The following is a 20,315-nucleotide window of genomic DNA, read 5'->3' on the forward strand; positions in this document are numbered from 1 at the left end:
CTCACCAGGACCTTTCCTGTCCCCAAACCTATAATCATTACCACAAACTGTGACTTATCAAGCCGTTTTTTAATCACAAATTAAACAAAACAGGGACCACCACTGGCCCAAAACACAACAAACCATCAATCCTGTTGTCACCACCGTTTCACTTCAAAAAACTAACTGTTAACCCCCAGTGCCGCTCCTGGCACTACTTAAAACACAAACCACTGGCAGCTTATGGTGCACTTCTTGCCCTTAACTTAAGAGCTCAAACTCTTAAAACCAATTTTTCTGTGGAAATATCAAAGCAAAGCCACAGAGGCATTTGTTGCACGTAAAGAGGTCTCTTTACTATTTACCAACAGCCTTTTAACCTTGCATATGCCTTACACCACTTCAGAGCTACCTGTTTCAATTTTAAACATACATTTACTGTCCATAGTCCTGGCAGTTCCTAGTCTTTCTCCAGAGTGTCAGTGAGGACACAGGAGCCCCCTTCTCCCAGAGATATCTGGGTGGGCCCAAGGGGGTCCCAGACCCCTGCTGGCCCCTCGGCTCTAGACAGCAGAGTCCTGTCGCAGTCGCCAAAATGATTTACCAAAATATGGATATGATCTTGTATCAGTATCCAACTATAATGAACCAAGACTCTTTAACTGATTAGGGTTAAAAAATGTATGTTTATTGGCAGCGCTGGACTGATGTGCAGGGTCACCCCTTAATTCACACGGCCCCAAATACAGGCAATTACAAACTTTTTATTTACCAAGATATTGAATACAAATACATATTCACAACCCAGTTACCACCCACTCCCTGCTTCCTATGCTAATTAAGAAAAATCAATTAAGCATGCGCAGTTTCTTCCTTGAAATGAGTCAGTGGTCTCGTTATGGAGAGTGGTCATACAAGGGAGGAAAGGATATGGCTCTTCCTCATTCTGACCTTTCTACCTCTTCAATACAAAGTGGCAAATGAACCCCTGGCCATGCTCCTAGTTTCATGTTTCCAAGTGGTTTCTGATTTGCAATTGTCTTACGTCCTTGAAGTTCCTTACAAGATTTCACATTTCCCATTAAAAGCCCAGCTGAACAAACATAAGATTGACAGACAATTAGTTATTGGCTAATGATTAGCTCCTAAATCCAGTAGCGCCTCCCTATTAAATTTAACAAGGATTAGGTTTTTTTATTAGATTTAACAAAAATTAATTTTAATTAACGCCTTAGCTTTTCTAGTATCTCACATTCTTCAAAGTACATGTTTCAGTGTGAATGGCAAAAAGAATTTGCTTGTCAATAGATGATTATGTCCCACTCCAGAATGAACAAAATCTGCCGTTACTTGGAAGAAAGTAGACATGGAGCAATGCAGTATTTGGGTTTTATCCAGTGATAAATGGGGCAAGAAGCTGTAACAGCTTAGCTGTTTGACAGAACACAAGTACTGATAGAGCCAATAGTGCACCCAGTTTGAAGGCATCTTCAGGACATTCCTTTATTGCTTAACAAGGAATGGGCAGCAAAATGCTGGCATTTCTCTGAACTGGAAGCCATGTTCCTCTCCTGTTTCTCCTTGAGCACACTGCTCTTTGCAGACTTCACTGGCCAGCCCATCAATCCTCTCTTGGCCAATAGCTAAATGGCACAACTACCAAAACACAGGTGCCAGCATCATCACCCCAGCGTTATTCCAGCACTGCTTTGCACAGGAACACAGAACGGCTTGGCTTGCAAGGGACATTTAAAGGCCATCTAGTCCAATGCCCTGCAGTGAGCAGCGACACCTTTAGATCAGGTTGCTGAGTGCATGACCTTGAATGTAAGCAGGGATGGATGCCCACCTCTCTGAGCAACCTGTGCCAGGCTTTTAAAACCCACAGTGTAAAAAATGGCTTTCTTATGCCTAGGCTGAATCTACCATCATTTAGATTAAAAACATTCCTCCTCAGTCTTGTCACAACAGGCCCTACTAAAAAATCTGTCCCGTCTTTTTTACAAGCTTTCTTAAGGTTCTGAAAGGTAGCAGTCAGGTCTCTGTGGAGCCTTCTCTCTTCCAGGCTGAACACCTCCAGCTATCCCAGCCTGTCTCCAAAGCAGAGGGGCGCCAGCCCTCAGAGCATTTTGTCCCTCCTCTGGATTAGCTCCAACATGACCATGTCCTTCCTGTGCTGGGTGCCCAGAGGTGGATGCAGTACTCCAGGAGGGCTCGCAGCAGAGCAGAAGGGTGATGGAATCTCGTCCTTCAAGCTGCTGGGCACCCTTCTGTGAAGGCACATGGCTGGCTCATGCCCAGCCTCTCATCTAGCAGCAGCCACAAGTCCTTCTCAGCAGGGCTGCTCTCCATCCCTTCATCCCCAGCCTGTGAGATCAGATGGGCTGGAACCCTGTCATAGCCCTTGGACAGAGCTGCTGAGCAGGATGAGCTGCCTCCTGAAGGAGGCAGATCCTACTCCCCACACAATTCCACAGTGGCCATGAAGTCACAGCAGGCACTGGGGTCACAGCAGGCTGAGGTCACAACAGGCTCTGAGGTCACAGAGGTCCCAGAGCCCTGTTCTTGCACAACACCACAAGGACGGAGCAGTCAGTCCTTGACTACGACTGTTGCAGCAGCAGCGGCGACGGCAGCAGCGGCAGCAGCAGTGGTGCTGACATTTGAACAGCGGTGTCAGGACAGTGGTGGCAGCAAGAGCTGCAGGACTGGCAGAGGGCAAGGCATCATGGCCCTTGCTCTGCGCTTCTTCCTCCTGCTCCTCCTGGCAGCGGCCCTGCCTGACAGGGCTGCCCAGGCTGCTCCACAGCGAGCATGGCGAGCAGGTGAGCAGGCGGCCTGGCTCCCCTTTCCCGGGACGGTGCTCCCTTCTCCCTCAGCAGTGTTTGGGATGGTTTTCCGCAGGGCTTTATGGAAGGTTTCCTCTGTGGGAGGGAGAGAGTCCCCAGAGGCCCCGGGCTGGTCCTGTTGAGGCCTGACCAGTGATGTTGCACAGGGCCTGCAAAGAGGGGGGAGAGAGATCGGAGCCAGCCAGAGTTCCCTGGGCCCCTCTCCAGCTTTGGCCATGTCCATTGACACGTGGCTCCCATGGCCTTACCCAACCCACTTGCAGTGCCCAGTTCCCTAAGGCAGAAGGGGATCCCAGCACACCATGGAATGGTTCTGATCTCTGCTTCCTTCTAGATTGGGACCGTGACAAGGAGTATATAAAAAAGCTGGTAAATGGTGGTTGGGAGACCTTTCCAGATGCTGGAGGCAAGTTCTCAATGTCCCCTTCAGCACAGAATAATCAGTGTCAATGTGTAAAAGTGCAGCCATGTGCCATTTCCCGTAAGAGTTTGAAGGTTGATGGATTCTGGAAGCCATTCTATGCTCCCTTTGGGAGCCCTGAGTGATCCCACAGCATGGCTGTGGGTGGGAGGAAGGAGCATTTAGCTGTCTTATGAGTCTTCTTCCCATGTGCAATGCCAGTGCATCCATGTGCTCTGTGCAGCCACGGAGAAGAGCAGAGAGGGAAGGGGCCAGGCCCGGAGCTGTGCCCCGGGGCTGTGCTTTGCATGGCTCCTTTGCCAGCTCCAGGGAGCCTGACGATCTCCGACAGAGTCATGGGAGCTGTTCTGTCCTACCTTTCCTTGCAGCCAAGCCTCTTGGTGAAGGTGATCTGGCTTCCCAACTCATGTCCAAGACTGAGCCTCTGGGAGATGGTGAGGGTAGGTCAAGGCCTTTCCCCCTGGGAATGCTGCCAGCTCAGAGCCCAAAAGTCATCCTGATATCAGAGATGACAGAAGCTTCTGTGGCTGCTGAGTTACAGGTGTGTCTGCAATTTTCCCAGCTCCTTTTCTGGATGCTGCACCCAAGCCCCGCTCCCATCACAGGGGTGAGTAGTGTGTCCCTGCTGACCCCAGAGCCTGAGCAATGATTTTGTGGAATCCATTCCTGGGAAATTTTCCTCTAAGGTCCTCCAACAGGAAGGAACAAAGCTACTGGACACAAGAAACCCCGTGAACCGTCTAATACCATGCAGCAAATGCTGAAGGAAATGCAAGGAGGACAAGGTGGGTCCATGTCCCTCAGCCTCCTCCTGAGACTCAGCAGCCGGGGGCTTTCTCTGCACATCTGGACACGCCGTGCCTGGCACAGCAGGAAGGGATCCATGGCAGCCTCACTGCCTTGCTGCTGCTTTCATGGCCTGCAGGGCTGTCTCCCAGCCTGGCCTGGCTGCAGCTTCTCCCCAGCCTTTGCAGGAAGGCATTTGGCATCAGCTGACAGGGAGCCCAAAGTGCACCACGGGCCATGCACACCCTGAGAACCCCTGCAATTTCCCACTCTCAGGGTTGACCAGAAATGACAGCTGTTTCGAGAAGGATGGGTCCTGACCAATCCCAAAAGTTGATATGATTTCATGATCCTTATCCATGACTTTGACAAGCATTCCCTCCTGAAGATGCCACCTCCTATCTCTGAGACGGTTCCATCTGATCCGTTTGTAAAACTTTCTTTTTCCAGAGATGAACCAAAAGGCTGTGCTGAAGGCAGTGTTTCCCAGAGGAAACAGTGGCTCATGGGCAGCCTCTGCTGCAGGAAGGGAGGCCATGCCAGGCACAGTCCCAGGAGGTAATTGCTGTGTCCCTGGGCCTGAGCCCTGCTGAGGCTTGAGCTGCCATCTCTGCTGCTTGGCAGTGCCTGCCCTTCAGGGATGTTGCACAGAGCATGGAAAAGGGGTTGAGAGTGACCAGGAGCCAGCCCAGACTTCCCCAGGCCCCTCTGCAGTACTGGCCATGTCCATTGACATGGGGCTCCCATGGCCTTACCGAAACCCTTGCAGTGACCTGTTCCCTAAGTCTGAAGTGGATACCAGCACACCATAGAAATGGTTCTGATCTGTGATTCCTTCTAGATTGGGATCGAGACATGGAGTACATGAAAATGCTGGTCAGTGGTGGTTTGAAGACTTTGCCAGATACTGGAGGCAAGTTTTCAGTGTCTCTCTCTGCATGGAATAATCAGTGTCAATGTGGCAAGAGCCATGTCCATTGACATCTGGCTCCCACAGCATTACCCAAACCCCTTGCAGTGCCCAGATCCCAAAGGCAGAAGTTGATCTCGGCACACACTGGAATGGTTCTGATCTGTGCTCCCTTCTAGATGAGGGTGCTGAGACAGCTTCTCCAGCAGCTGGGATGGAAGATGGTTTGGAACCATTAGGAGGTTCTGCAGGTAAGTTTTCAACTTCTGCTCAGAGCATAATCATTGACAACCTGCCAAGAAACAGGTGACAGCTGCTTCTGTGGCTGTTGAGTTACAGGTGTGTCTGCAGAGAGGACTTTCCCAGTTCCTTTCCTGACGCCTGAACGCAAGATCGGCTCCCATCGCAGGGGTGAGTAGTGTGTCCCTGCTGACCCCACAGGCTGAGCCCTGGTTTGTGGGACACGTTCATCTGAAATGGAAATACTTTCTGTTAAGGTCCTCCTAGAGGGAGGAACAAACCTACAGAAGATATCAAGTCCCTGGAGACATCGAAACACATGGATGAGATGCTGAGTGATCTGGACAGACACCGTGGTAGGTGCATTCCTCTCAGCAGCTGGGGCCTTTCTCTGCACATCTGGACACGCTGTGCCTGGCACAGAGAGAAGGGATCCATGGCAGCCTGGCTGCCCCACTGCTGCTTTCACGGCCTGCAGGGCTGTTTCCCCAGCCTGGCCTGGCTGCAGCTTCTCCCCAGCCTCTGCAGGAAGGCATTTGGCATCAGTGGACAGGGAGCCCAAACTGCACCTTGGCCGTGCACACCCTGAGATCCCCTGCAATTTTTCAGTCTCAGGGTAAATCAAGAGGGGCAGCTTCAGGAGGAGGGAGAATCTTGTGTCAGCCCAAAGAGCCCTGGACTTTTCCTGATCAAGCAATCATGACCAAGACATGGATATGTCTTTGACAAGTATTACTTCCTGAAGAAGCCACCTCCATGAGGGCCAGTAGTTCCATCTGATTCAGCTGTGCCTCTTCCTTTCTCCAGAGATGTACCAAAAGCCTTTGCAGGAAGCAGAACTTCCTGGAGAATGGAAGGGCTTCATGCCAGGTGCCTCTACACAAAGGGAGGAGATACCAGACAGTGCTACAGAAGGTATATTGCTGTGCCAGGCTCAGCCAGGCTGAGTAATCCTGCTGGGGCCCCTCCATACGAGACACGTCCCAAAACACCCTGGGAGCGGCTGCATCGGGTGTCCATGGCGGGGAAAGGGCAGAGGAGGAGGCCAGGGCTCCAGTGTGTCCTGACAGGGCCTGGCTCTGTCCCCTTGGGCTGGGGGAGCTGTCACGGGAAAGGGAGGGTCAGTGGTGGCTGTGGCTGCTCAGGGATGGCTTTGGCCTGTGTCCCAGGAAGAAGCCACTGCCCAAGCAGCTGCGCTGTCCCTGGGCTCTGCTCCCGGCCTTCTGGGCTCTGTTGGGTGGCACAGCCTGTGCCAAGGGATGGCAAGGTGCCTGCAGGCCCCAGCTCAGGGACAAACAGAGAACGTCCTGGCCGTATGCAGCGTGCTGCCAGCTCAGCAGTGGAGCACAGCTTGGGCTCAACGCTGCCCATTGCCCCCACAGATGTTATCACAGAAACAGGAGTTGATATTAAGAATCCAGTGCGCCTATCAAGAACTGTTGGCCCGCGGGACGTGCGCAAATCCTGTGTGAGAGACACAGTAATGACAGTCCTCACTGTTCAGCTTGTACTTATATGCTGTTATTTTGGGATCCGGAAAGTGTACAAGATCAGGAGGTAATTTGTTGATTTTTCTCCAGAGTTGTCTTAAAACTCTGCACACAGCACTGGTAGCCTGACGCATAGTCATGCTGCTGTGCACTTGCTTGTAGTCAATGGTAGTCCACAGAATTCTGCTGAGAGTTCTGCTGCTGCCCAGGCCTTTCATTGCCCTCCTAACTGCTGGGCCTTGTCCTGGGGAGCCCGCTTGTGCTGCAGCCAATGCTGGCTCCCACGGAGGCTGCCTGGCCAAGAGCAGCCCCAGGAGCAGCAGGCAGAGGCAAAGCAAGGTGGGCAGGAGGAAGAGCGGGAACGAGATTGCCCTTGAAAGGAAGAAGCGCTCTGAGACCTGCTCCAGGCCAGGGACCCTGCCCAGAGCCATGCCCTGCTCGCCGGGCTCTTGAGGGGCAGCTCTCCAGCTGGGCCAAGCTGGGCCAGCAGCTGCAGCCGTGCTGGGGAGCCTTGGCCGCTCTGGGCCCTGCTGTGCAGGAGGGGCCCTGTGTGCCAGCGGCAGCTGGGGGCCTCAGCCACCTCTTCTCTCCACAGGAACAGCTCTTCCGCTCCAGCAGCCTGGCGAAGAATGTGCCACTCTCCCTCGTCCACCGGAAGCTTAGAGACTGTCTGGTTTTACTGTGCTCCTTCAGGGTCTCAGAAGCAGGAGTTGCCTTGCAAAGAAGAGCACCAGCACTCCCTGCCTCCCCCACGGTCCCCCAGCCCGGCTGTGATCCCTATTTCCCCCGAGATCCCCCCACCTCCTCCCCTCCCGAGCCGGCCGCCCTGGTCCAGCTAGGACTGAAAGTGGGCCAGCCACGGTAGGCCTTGGGCCACCAATAACTTGCTCTTGGCTACAAATAACACTTGTTGCCTATGGGTAACAACCCATACAGAGGCAGTTTTCTTTCTGTTTTCCCTTCAATAGGAAGGGCTGAATATTCTTCCCATGCCCACCTCATCCTTTGCTCTTTTGATTTTTATGCTGCCGGCTGCTGGCTGAATCTCTTCAAAGAGCTTTATAACTTCGCATGTTTTCCCCACCTACTAGGCCATAAAAAAAAAAAATTAAAAAAAATTTCAATTTATATTTCATTTTTAGAGTGATTGGGCCACTCAAATTTGGAGCAATTCATTTTTCATTTCCCTTTTCCTTCCTATCTACAAAAAGTTCATCTGGACATGCAAATCAACAGAATTACTGAGATTCACCTCAAAGCCCAGAGGAGAATCTGGCACAAAATATTCTCCCTGTGTACTGCCCAGCAAGAAACATTCAGAGGAAAATACAGTGGCAGCTGAGGATGGTGGAGCTCCCAGAATCCTGAGCCTGCAGAGGAGGCAAACACAGCCTGGCAGTGGCTGAGGGGACTTCTCCTCACAGACTCCTCTGCATGTGTGTCCCTTCCGGAGGGGAAAGCTTTTAAAGCTTTGCCTTACCTTCCTCCTGTGCTAAAATGTAAGGCTTCTCCTTACATTTACAGAGAAAATACTGAGCTACAAACAATTCTCCATTCCTCACCAAAGCTACTCAGGTGCTCGACTTCAACAGCAAAACCAAATGTGGTCAGAAATTTCCCATCAAAGCCCATTTGTAGAGAAACCTCACCATATGTCAGCAAATAATTATTAGCACCGTTCACTCAAGAGATTTCTCCTTTTTTATCCCAGAGAGAATATTAGAATCATTTGTTCTTGACAGGACTCCTTGGACAGCCCCCAGAGCTGCCTTCTCACCACGCCTTGCCTGGGCTGTTCATGCAGCCTGGTAGCACCACCTGACTTTGCCACCCTGTTCAGACCTTGGGCATGGCTGGTGCCACGGTCCCCTCTGGTGCCACGGTCCTCTCCTGGATCGTGGCGTGTCCCTGCTGCTGGAGGAGCCCTGCTCGTGCTGCTGCCTGTGTTCAACCAGGCCGGGGTGCTACTTCCCAGCCAAAGAGAGACTAAAGTCACTGCTTTGGGCAGCTCATTGGAATGAGTTTAACGCTTCCTCATCTCTATCAAAGACCACTTAAAAGCCACAAAGCAACAGCATAAAGTCACCTCATCTACAGAGGTGAGGAGGCCTGAGTGAACAGAAGGTCAGCTTTCAAGCACACTGGGTTTTTAATTTAGTGGAATCATTCAGTCTTTCACAAGCCTTACTTGTCAAACTGGACTGTGTCATGCTCTTGTCTAGCTTGTGCTAGAGAGGAGGCAGGGAGAAATTAGTTAAGGAACCAGAAACACTGGGGGTGCTTAGGCTTGGCTAACAAAGGGAGCATGGTGGCACCGGCCTACTTTGCCTGACAACTTTTGCCTGATATAATGCATCCCTTTTCCTGCTGGATAGAAGTGGACAAGGCTCCACTGAGGGCACCATGGAAATGGTTCTGATCTGTGATCCCTTCTAGATTGGGATCATGACATGGATTATCTAGAAGTGCTGGTAAATGGTGGTTTGAAGACCTTGCCAGATGCTGGAGGTAAGTTCTCAATGTCCCTTTCATTGCAGAATAATCAAGAGTCAATGTGGCAAGAGCTCACTCATGTGCCATTTCCCTTAAGAGTCTGAAGATTGATGGATTGTGGAAACCTTTCAATGCTCCCTTTTGGAGCCCTGAGTGATCCCACAGCATGGCTGTGCTTGGGAGGATGGAGCATTTAGCTGTCAATCTTCTTCCCATGTGCAATGCCAGTGTCTCCTTCAGTGTGCTCTGTGCAGCCATGGAGAAGAGCAGAGGGAAGGGGCCAGGCCTGGAGCTGTGCCCTAGGGCCGTGCCTTGCATGGCTCCTTTGCCAGCCCCAGGGAACCTGAGCTGCTTCTGCTGCTGCTGTCAAGCCCTGGCCCTGCCTGGTGTTCAGGTCAGAGCTGCTGGCAGCTCCAGGGTTTCCTTTCTGCCCTGACTGTCCATGCATGTGGCTCCTTCCATCCCAGTGTGGGGCCACTCCAGGCACGTGGTCCTCCTGCCCCTGCTCCTGAGGGGAAGGCAGAGATGACGGAATGCCTTGGACGGTAGCAGTCACCCTGATGCACTTCATGCTCCTCCAGACTGAAGGAGAAATGGAACTGCTTTCCATTCAGGTCCTCCTACATGGACGAACCAAAACATAGAAGACGAGAAATCCCTGGAGGCATCCCGACTTCTGGACAAGATGTTGAGTGATCTGGAGACACGCCGTGGTGGGTGTAATTCCCTCAGCAGCTGGGGCCTTTCTCTGCACATCTGGACACGCTGTCCCCGGCACAGCAGGAAGGGATCCATGGCAGCCTGGCTGCCCCACTGCTGCTTTCACGGCCTGCAGGGCTGTTTCCCCAGCCTGGCCTGGCTGCAGCTTCTTCCCAGCCTCTGCAGGAAGGCATCTGGCATCAGCTGAAAGGGAGCCCAAACAGCAGCACGGTTCATGCACACCCTGAGATCCCCTGCAATTTCCCAGTCTCAGGGTAGTTTAGGTGTAGGTGCTGTTTGGAGGAGGAAAGGTCCTAGCTAATCCCAAACGTTGATATGATTTCCTAATCTTTATCCATGGTTTTGACCACTATTGTCGCATGATGATGCCACCTCCCTGGAAGGGGAACGGTTCTGTCTTATCCATCTGTGCCTCTTCCTTTCTCCAGAGATGAAGAAAATGGCTTTGCTGAAGGCAGTGTTTCCCGAAGGAAACAGTGGCACGTGGGCAGCCTCTGCAGAAGGAAGGGAGGCCATACCAGGCACAGTCCCAGGAGGTAATTGCTGTGTCCCTGGGCCTGAGCCCTGCTGAGGCTTGAGCTGCCATCTCTGCTGCTTGGCAGTGCCTGCCCTTCAAGGATGTTGCACAGAGCATGGAAAGGGTGTTGAGAGTGACCAGGAGCCAGCCCAGAGCTCCCCAGGTCCCTCTGCAGCTTTGGTCATGTCCATTGACATCTGGCTCCCACAGCATTACCCAAACCCCTTGCAGTGCCCAGTTCCCAAAGGCAGAAGTCGATCTCAGCACACATTGGAATGGTTCTGATCTGTGCTCCCTTCTAGATGAGGGTGCTGAGACAGCTTCTCCAGCAGCTGGGATGGAAGATGGTTTGGAACCATTAGGAGGTTCTGCAGGTAAGTTTTCAACTTCTGCTCAGAGCATAATCATTGACAACCTGCCAAGAAACAGGTGACAGATGCTTCTGTGGCTGTTGAGTTACAGGTGTGTCTGCAGAGAGGACTTTTCCAGCTACTTTCCTGATGCCTGAACGCAAGCTCGGCTCCCATCGCAGGGGTGAGTAGTGTGTCCCTGCTGACCCCACAGGCTGAGCCCTGGTTTGTGGGACACGTTCATCTGAAATGGAAATACTTTCTGTTAAGGTCCTCCTAGAGGGAGGAACAAACCTACAGAAGATATCAAGTCCCTGGAGACATCGAAACACATGGATGTGATGCTGAGTGATCTGGACAGACGCCGTGGTGGGTGCATTTCTCTCAGCAGCTGGGGCCTTTCTCTGCACATCTGGACACGCTGTGCCTGGCACAGAGAGAAGGGATCCATGGCAGCCTGGCTGCCCCACTGCTGCTTTCACGGCCTGCAGGGCTGTTTCCCCAGCCTGGCCTGGCTGCAGCTTCTCCCCAGCCTCTGCAGGAAGGCATTTGGCATCAGTGGACAGGGAGCCCAAACTGCACCTTGGCCATGCACACTCTGAGATCCCCTGCAATTTCTCAGTCTCAGGGTAAATCAAGATGGGCAGCTTCAGGAGGAGGGAGAGTCTTGTGTCAGCACAAAGAGCCTTGGACATTCCCTGATCAAGCAATCATGACCAAGACATGGATATGTCTTTGACAAGTATTACTTCCTGAAGAAGCCACCTCCATGATGGCCAGTAGTTCCATCTGATTCAGCTGTGCCTCTTCCTTTCTCCAGAGATGGACCAAAAGTCTTTGCAGAAGGCAGAAATTCCTGGAGAATGCCAGGGCTTCATGCCAGTTGCCTCTACACAAAGGGAGGAGATACCAGACAGTGCTACAGAAGGTATACTGCTGTGCCAGGCTCAGCCAGGCTGAGTAGTCCTGCTGGGGCCCCTCCATACGAGACACGTCCCAAAACACCCTGGGAGCGGCTGCATCGGGTGTCCATGGCGGGGAAAGGGCAGAGGAGGAGGCCAGGGCTCCAGTGTGTCCTGACAGGGCCTGGCTCTGTCCCCTTGGGCTGGGGGAGCTGTCACGAGGAAGGGACGGTCAGTGGTGGCTGTGGCTGCTCAGGGATGGCTTTGGCCTGTGTCCCAGGAAGAAGCCACTGCCCAAGCAGCTGCGCTGTCCCTGGGCTCTGCTCCCGGCCTTCTGGGCTCGGTTGGGGGGCAAAGCCTGTGCCAAGGGATGGCAAGGTGCCTGCAGGCCCCAGCACAGGGGCAAACAGAGAACGTCCTGGCCGTATGCAGCGTGCTGCCAGCTCAGCAGTGGAGCACAGCTTGGGCTCAACGCTGCCCATTGCCCCCACAGATGTTATCACAGAAACAGGAGTCAATGTTAAGGATCCAGTGCGCCTCTCAAGAATTGTCGGCCCGCGGGACGTGCGCAAATCCTGTGTGATAGACACAGTGTTGACCGTCCTCACTGTGCAACTTGTGCTGATATGCGGCTTTTTTGGGATCCGGAAAGTGTACAAGATCAGACGGTAATTTGTTGATTTTTCTCCAGAGTTGTCTTCAAACTCTGCCCACAGCACTGGTAGCCTGACGCATAGTCATGCTGCTGTGCACTTGTTTGTAGTCAATGGTAGTCCACAGAATTCCGCTGAGAGTTCTGCTGCTGCCCAGGCCTTTCATTGCCCTCCTAACTGCTGGGCCTTGTCCTGGGGAGCCCGCTTGTGCTGCAGCCAATGCTGGCTCCCACGGAGGCTGCCTGGCCAAGAGCAGCCCCAGGAGCAGCAGGCAGAGGCAAAGCAAGGTGGGCAGGAGGAAGAGCGGGAACGAGATTGCCCTTGAAAGGAAGAAGCGCTCTGAGACCTGCTCCAGGCCAGGGACCCTGCCCAGAGCCATGCCCTGCTCGCCGGGCTCTTGAGGGGCAGCTCTCCAGCTGGGCCAAGCTGTGCCAGCAGCTGCAGCCGTGCTGGGGAGCCTTGGTCACTCTGGGCCCTGCTGTGCAGGAGGGGCCCTGTGTGCCAGCAGCAGCTGGGGGCCTCAGCCACCTCTTCTCTCCACAGGAACCCTTCTGTAGCTCCAGCATCCTGGCGAAGAATGTGCACTCTCCATCATCCACAGGAAGCTTAGAGACTGTCTGGTTTTACTGTGCTCATTCAGGGTCTCAGAAGCAGGAGTCACCCTGGAAAGCAGCAAACCAGCACTCCCTGCCTCCCCCACGGTCCCCCAGCCCAGCTGTGATCCCTATTTCCCCTGAGATCCCCCACCTCCTCCCCTCCCGAGCTGGCCGCCCTGCTCCAGCTAGGACTGAAAGTGGGCCAGCCACAGCAGGCCTTGGGCCACCAACAGCGTGCTCTTGGCTACAAATAACACTTGTTGCCTATGGGTAACAACCAGAGGTAGTTTTCTTACTGTTTTCCCTTCAATAGGAAGGGCTGAACATTCTTCCCATGCCCTGTCCCTTCCTTTGCTCTTTTGATTTTCACACTGCTGAGTGCTGGCTGAATATCTTCAAAACCTTCGTAACTCTGTAGGTTTTACCCCACCTACTAGGCAAAAAAAATTAAAATTAAAAAAACAAAAAAAATTTCTTCTGTTTAGGTTTCTTTTTCACTGCAGTTGGGCCACTCAAATGTGTGTGCCACAGAAGGGACGAGAAAGGAGGATGTACCTGACAGTGCCACAGAAGGTATATTGCTGTGCCAGGCTCAGCCAGGCTGAGTCCCCTCCATACGAGACACGTCCCGAAACACCCTGGGAGCGGCTGCATCGGGTATCCATGGTGGGTAAAGGGCAGAGGAGGAGGCCAGGGCTCCAGTGTGTCCTGACAGGGCCTGGCTCTGTCCCCTTGGGCTGGGGGAGCTGTCACGAGGAAGGGACGGTCAGTGGTGGCTGTGGCTGCTCAGGGATGGCTTTGGCCTGTGTCCCAGGAAGAAGCCACTGCCCAAGCAGCTGCGCTGTCCCCGGGCTCTGCTCCCGGCCTTCTGGGCTCTGTTGGAAGGCACAGCCTGTGCCAAGGGATGGCAAGGTGCCTGCAGGCCCCAGCTCAGGGGCAAACAGAGAACGTCCTGGCCGTATGCAGCGTGCTGCCAGCTCAGCCCATGACGCCTGATCTTGCAGAGCCCGGCAGGAGTTGGTGCTCTGAAGGTTCTGCAGTGGGATTGCCTTTCCCCTGCAGTTCCCCACTCCTGGCGACTGCGCGTGCCGGAGTTGCACCATAGAGCTAGCCCGGAGCTCCTGTGCGGCCAAGAGCAGCGTCACTCACAGATGTTATGACAGAAACAGGAGTCAATGTTAAGGATCCAGTGCGCCTCTCAAGAATTGTCGGCCCGCGGGACGTGCGCAAATCCTGCGTCATAGACGCAGTGTTGACTGTCCTCACTGTGCAACTTGTGCTGATATGCGGCTTTTTTGGGATCCGGAAAGTGTACAAGATCAGACGGTAATTTGTTGGTTTTTCTCCAGAGTTGTCTTAAAACTCTGCCCACAGCACTGGTAGCCTGACGCATAGTCATGCTGCTGTGCACTTGTTTGTAGTCAATGGTAGTCCACAGAATTCCGCTGAGAGTTCTGCTGCTGCCCAGGCCTTTCATTGCCCTCCTAACTGCTGGGCCTTGTCCTGGGGAGCCCGCTCGGGCTGCAGCCAATGCTGGCTCCCATGGAGGCTGCCTGGCCAAGAGCAGCCCCAGGAGCAGCAGGCAGAGGCAAAGCAAGGTGGGCAGGAGGAAGAGCGGGAACGAGATTGCCCTTGAAAGGAAGAAGCGCTCTGAGACCTGCTCCAGGCCAGGGACCCTGCCCAGAGCCATGCCCTGCTCGCCGGGCTCTTGAGGGGCAGCTCTCCAGCTGGGCCATGCTGGGCCAGCAGCTGCAGCCGTGCTGGGGAGCCTTGGCCGCTCTGGGCCCTGCTGTGCAGGAGGGGCCCTGTGTGCCAGCGGCAGCTGGGGGCCTCAGCCACCTCTTCTCTCCACAGGAACAGCTCTTCCGCTCCAGCAGCCTGGCGAAGAATGTGCCACTCTCCCTCGTCCACCGGAAGCTTAGAGACTGTCTGGTTTTACTGTGCTCCTTCAGGGTCTCAGAAGCAGGAGTTGCCTTGCAAAGAAGAGCACCAGCACTCCCTGCCTCCCCCACGGTCCCCCAGCCCGGCTGTGATCCCTATTTCCCCCGAGATCCCCCCACCTCCTCCCCTCCCGAGCCGGCCGCCCTGGTCCAGCTAGGACTGAAAGTGGGCCAGCCACAGCAGGCCTTGGGCCACCAACAGCGTGCTCTTGGCTACAAATAACACTTCTTACTGTTTTCCCTTCAATAGGAAGGGCTGAATATTCTTCCCATGCCCACCTCATCCTTTGCTCTTTTGATTTTTATGCTGCTGGGTGCTGGCTAAATCTCTTCAAAGAGCTTTATAACTTCGCATGTTTTCCCCACCTACTAGGCCATAATAAAAATAAAAAAATAAAAAATTCTTCCGTTTAGATTTCATTTTCACTGCAGTTGGGCCACTCAAATGTGTGTGCCATGGAAGGGACGAGAAAAAAGGACATACCAGTCAGTGCCACAGAAGGTATACTGCTGTGCCAGGCTCAGCCAGGCTGAGTAGTCCTGCTGGGGCCCCTCCATACGAGACACGTCCCAAAACACCCTGGGAGCGGCTGCATCGGGTGTCCATGGCGGGGAAAGGGCAGAGGAGGAGGCCAGGGCTCCAGTGTGTCCTGACAGGGCCTGGCTCTGTCCCCTTGGGCTGGGGGAGCTGTCACGAGGAAGGGACGGTCAGTGGTGGCTGTGGCTGCTCAGGGATGGCTTTGGCCTGTGTCCCAGGAAGAAGCCACTGCCCAAGCAGCTGCGCTGTCCCCGGGCTCTGCTCCCGGCCTTCTGGGCTCTGTTGGAAGGCACAGCCTGTGCCAAGGGATGGCAAGGTGCCTGCAGGCCCCAGCTCAGGGACAAACAGAGAACGTCCTGGCCGTATGCAGCGTGCTGCCAGCTCAGCCCATGACGCCTGATCTTGCAGAGCCCGGCAGGAGTCGGTGCTCTGAAGGTTCTGCAGTGGGATTGCCTTTCCCCTGCAGTTCCCCACTCCTGGCGACTGCCCGTGCCGGAGTTGCACCATAGAGCTAGCCCGGAGCTCCTGTGCGGCCAAGAGCAGCGTCACTCACAGATGTTATGACAGAAACAGGAGTCAATGTTAAGGATCCAGTGCGCCTCTCAAGAATTGTCGGCCCGCAGGACGTGCGCAAATCCTGCGTCATAGACGCAGTGTTGACTGTCCTCACTGTGCAACTTGTGCTGATATGCGGCTTTTTTGGGATCCGGAAAGTGTACAAGATCAGACGGTAATTTGTTGGTTTTTCTCCAGAGTTGTCTTCAAACTCTGCCCACAGCACTGGTAGCCTGACGCATAGTCATGCTGCTGTGCACTTGTTTGTAGTCAATGGTAGTCCACAGAATTCCGCTGAGAGTTCTGCTGCTGCCCAGGCCTTTCATTGCCCTCCTAACTGCTGGGCCTTGTCCTGGGGAGCCCGCTTGTGCTGCAGCCAATGCTGGCTCCCACGGAGGCTGCCTGGCCAAGAGCAGCCCCAGGAGCAGCAGGCAGAGGCAAAGCAAGGTGGGCAGGAGGAAGAGCGGGAACGAGATTGCCCTTGAAAGGAAGAAGCGCTCTGAGACCTGCTCCAGGCCAGGGACCCTGCCCAGAGCCATGCCCTGCTCGCCGGGCTCTTGAGGGGCAGCTCTCCAGCTGGGCCAAGCTGGGCCAGCAGCTGCAGCCGTGCTGGGGAGCCTTGGCCGCTCTGGGCCCTGCTGTGCAGGAGGGGCCCTGTGTGCCAGCGGCAGCTGGGGGCCTCAGCCACCTCTTCTCTCCACAGGAACAGCTCTTCCGCTCCAGCAGCCTGGCGAAGAATGTGCCACTCTCCATCATCCACCGGAAGCTTAGAGACTGTCTGGTTTTACTGTGCTCCTTCAGGGTCTCAGAAGCAGGAGTTGCCTTGCAAAGAAGAGCACCAGCACTCCCTGCCTCCCCCACGGTCCCCCAGCCCACCTGTGATCCCTATTTCCCCCGAGAACCCCCCACCTCCTCCCCTCCCGAGCCGGCCGCCCTGCTCCAGCTAGGACTGAAAGTGGGCCAGCCACAGCAGGCCTTGGGCCACCAACAGCGTGCTCTTGGCTACAAATAACACTTCTTACTGTTTTCCCTTCAATAGGAAGGGCTGAATATTCTTCCCATGCCCACCTCATCCTTTGCTCTTTTGATTTTTATGCTGCTGGGTGCTGGCTAAATCTCTTCAAAGAGCTTTATAACTTCGCATGTTTTCCCCACCTACTAGGCCATAATAAAAATAAAAAAATAAAAAATTCTTCCGTTTAGATTTCATTTTCACTGCAGTTGGGCCACTCAAATGTGTGTGCCATGGAAGGGACGAGAAAAAAGGACATACCAGTCAGTGCCACAGAAGGTATACTGCTGTGCCAGGCTCAGCCAGGCTGAGTAGTCCTGCTGGGGCCCCTCCATACGAGACACGTCCCAAAACACCCTGGGAGCGGCTGCATCGGGTATCCATGGCGGGGAAAGGGCAGAGGAGGAGGCCAGGGCTCCAGTGTGTCCTGACAGGGCCTGGCTCTGTCCCCTTGGGCTGGGGGAGCTGTCACGAGGAAGGGACGGTCAGTGGTGGCTGTGGCTGCTCAGGGATGGCTTTGGCCTGTGTCCCAGGAAGAAGCCACTGCCCAAGCAGCTGCGCTGTCCCCGGGCTCTGCTCCCGGCCTTCTGGGCTCTGTTGGAAGGCACAGCCTGTGCCAAGGGATGGCAAGGTGCCTGCAGGCCCCAGCTCAGGGACAAACAGAGAACGTCCTGGCCGTATGCAGCGTGCTGCCAGCTCAGCCCATGACGCCTGATCTTGCAGAGCCCGGCAGGAGTCGGTGCTCTGAAGGTTCTGCAGTGGGATTGCCTTTCCCCTGCAGTTCCCCACTCCTGGCGACTGCCCGTGCCGGAGTTGCACCATAGAGCTAGCCCGGAGCTCCTGTGCGGCCAAGAGCAGCGTCACTCACAGATGTTATGACAGAAACAGGAGTCAATGTTAAGGATCCAGTGCGCCTCTCAAGAATTGTCGGCCCGCAGGACGTGCGCAAATCCTGCGTCATAGACGCAGTGTTGACTGTCCTCACTGTGCAACTTGTGCTGATATGCGGCTTTTTTGGGATCCGGAAAGTGTACAAGATCAGACGGTAATTTGTTGGTTTTTCTCCAGAGTTGTCTTCAAACTCTGCCCACAGCACTGGTAGCCTGACGCATAGTCATGCTGCTGTGCACTTGTTTGTAGTCAATGGTAGTCCACAGAATTCCGCTGAGAGTTCTGCTGCTGCCCAGGCCTTTCATTGCCCTCCTAACTGCTGGGCCTTGTCCTGGGGAGCCCGCTTGTGCTGCAGCCAATGCTGGCTCCCACGGAGGCTGCCTGGCCAAGAGCAGCCCCAGGAGCAGCAGGCAGAGGCAAAGCAAGGTGGGCAGGAGGAAGAGCGGGAACGAGATTGCCCTTGAAAGGAAGAAGCGCTCTGAGACCTGCTCCAGGCCAGGGACCCTGCCCAGAGCCATGCCCTGCTCGCCGGGCTCTTGAGGGGCAGCTCTCCAGCTGGGCCAAGCTGGGCCAGCAGCTGCAGCCGTGCTGGGGAGCCTTGGCCGCTCTGGGCCCTGCTGTGCAGGAGGGGCCCTGTGTGCCAGCGGCAGCTGGGGGCCTCAGCCACCTCTTCTCTCCACAGGAACAGCTCTTCCGCTCCAGCAGCCTGGCGAAGAATGTGCCACTCTCCCTCGTCCACCGGAAGCTTAGAGACTGTCTGGTTTTACTGTGCTCCTTCAGGGTCTCAGAAGCAGGAGTTGCCTTGCAAAGAAGAGCACCAGCACTCCCTGCCTCCCCCACGGTCCCCCAGCCCGGCTGTGATCCCTATTTCCCCCGAGAACCCCCCACCTCCTCCCCTCCCGAGCCGGCCGCCCTGCTCCAGCTAGGACTGAAAGTGGGCCAGCCACAGCAGGCCTTGGGCCACCAACAGCGTGCTCTTGGCTACAAATAACACTTCTTACTGTTTTCCCTTCAATAGGAAGGGCTGAATATTCTTCCCATGCCCACCTCATCCTTTGCTCTTTTGATTTTTATGCTGCTGGGTGCTGGCTAAATCTCTTCAAAGAGCTTTATAACTTCGCATGTTTTCCCCACCTACTAGGCCATAATAAAAATAAAAAAATAAAAAATTCTTCCGTTTAGATTTCATTTTCACTGCAGTTGGGCCACTCAAATGTGTGTGCCATGGAAGGGACGAGAAAAAAGGACATACCAGTCAGTGCCACAGAAGGTATACTGCTGTGCCAGGCTCAGCCAGGCTGAGTAGTCCTGCTGGGGCCCCTCCATACGAGACACGTCCCAAAACACCCTGGGAGCGGCTGCATCGGGTGTCCATGGCGGGGAAAGGGCAGAGGAGGAGGCCAGGGCTCCAGTGTGTCCTGACAGGGCCTGGCTCTGTCCCCTTGGGCTGGGGGAGCTGTCACGAGGAAGGGACGGTCAGTGGTGGCTGTGGCTGCTCAGGGATGGCTTTGGCCTGTGTCCCAGGAAGAAGCCACTGCCCAAGCAGCTGCGCTGTCCCCGGGCTCTGCTCCCGGCCTTCTGGGCTCTGTTGGAAGGCACAGCCTGTGCCAAGGGATGGCAAGGTGCCTGCAGGCCCCAGCTCAGGGACAGAGAACGTCCTGGCCGTATGCAGCGTGCTGCCAGCTCAGCCCATGACGCCTGATCTTGCAGAGCCCGGCAGGAGTCGGTGCTCTGAAGGTTCTGCAGTGGGATTGCCTTTCCCCTGCAGTTCCCCACTCCTGGCGACTGCCCGTGCCGGAGTTGCACCATAGAGCTAGCCCGGAGCTCCTGTGCGGCCAAGAGCAGCGTCACTCACAGATGTTATGACAGAAACAGGAGTCAATGTTAAGGATCCAGTGCGCCTCTCAAGAATTGTCGGCCCGCAGGACGTGCGCAAATCCTGCGTCATAGACGCAGTGTTGACTGTCCTCACTGTGCAACTTGTGCTGATATGCGGCTTTTTTGGGATCCGGAAAGTGTACAAGATCAGACGGTAATTTGTTGGTTTTTCTCCAGAGTTGTCTTCAAACTCTGCCCACAGCACTGGTAGCCTGACGCATAGTCATGCTGCTGTGCACTTGTTTGTAGTCAATGGTAGTCCACAGAATTCCGCTGAGAGTTCTGCTGCTGCCCAGGCCTTTCATTGCCCTCCTAACTGCTGGGCCTTGTCCTGGGGAGCCCGCTTGTGCTGCAGCCAATGCTGGCTCCCACGGAGGCTGCCTGGCCAAGAGCAGCCCCAGGAGCAGCAGGCAGAGGCAAAGCAAGGTGGGCAGGAGGAAGAGCGGGAACGAGATTGCCCTTGAAAGGAAGAAGCGCTCTGAGACCTGCTCCAGGCCAGGGACCCTGCCCAGAGCCATGCCCTGCTCGCCGGGCTCTTGAGGGGCAGCTCTCCAGCTGGGCCATGCTGGGCCAGCAGCTGCAGCCGTGCTGGGGA

General features: G+C 54.8%; 1 protein-coding gene across 1 annotated transcript; it reads left to right on the forward strand.

Annotated features, from left to right (window-relative positions):
- Positions 1-1,072: 1,072 nt before the first annotated feature.
- Positions 1,073-11,813, forward strand: LOC131582050 (uncharacterized). Its single transcript, XM_058844847.1, has 7 exons — positions 1,073-2,804; positions 9,783-9,881; positions 10,317-10,424; positions 10,708-10,779; positions 10,868-10,939; positions 11,026-11,124; positions 11,576-11,813. The coding sequence occupies exons 1-7, from the start codon at positions 2,462-2,464 to the stop codon at positions 11,713-11,715; spliced, it is 933 nt and encodes a 310-aa protein (XP_058700830.1). The 5' UTR covers positions 1,073-2,461; the 3' UTR covers positions 11,716-11,813.
- Positions 11,814-20,315: the final 8,502 nt, after the last annotated feature.

This window comes from Poecile atricapillus, chromosome 9, assembly GCF_030490865.1.
Source record: "Poecile atricapillus isolate bPoeAtr1 chromosome 9, bPoeAtr1.hap1, whole genome shotgun sequence".
In the NCBI taxonomy this organism is placed as follows: Eukaryota; Metazoa; Chordata; class Aves; order Passeriformes; family Paridae; genus Poecile; species Poecile atricapillus.

Excerpts from the sequence above, each read along its gene's own strand:
- LOC131582050 (XM_058844847.1), top strand. The coding sequence starts at position 2,462 with ATGAAGTCACAGCAGGCACTGGGGTCACAGCAGGCTGAGGTCACAACA. Across the intron at positions 9,882-10,316 it reads TGATCTGGAGACACGCCGTG|AGATGAAGAAAATGGCTTTG; the intron begins GTGGGTGTAATT and ends TCCTTTCTCCAG. Across the intron at positions 10,940-11,025 it reads GCTCGGCTCCCATCGCAGGG|GTCCTCCTAGAGGGAGGAAC; the intron begins GTGAGTAGTGTG and ends CTTTCTGTTAAG.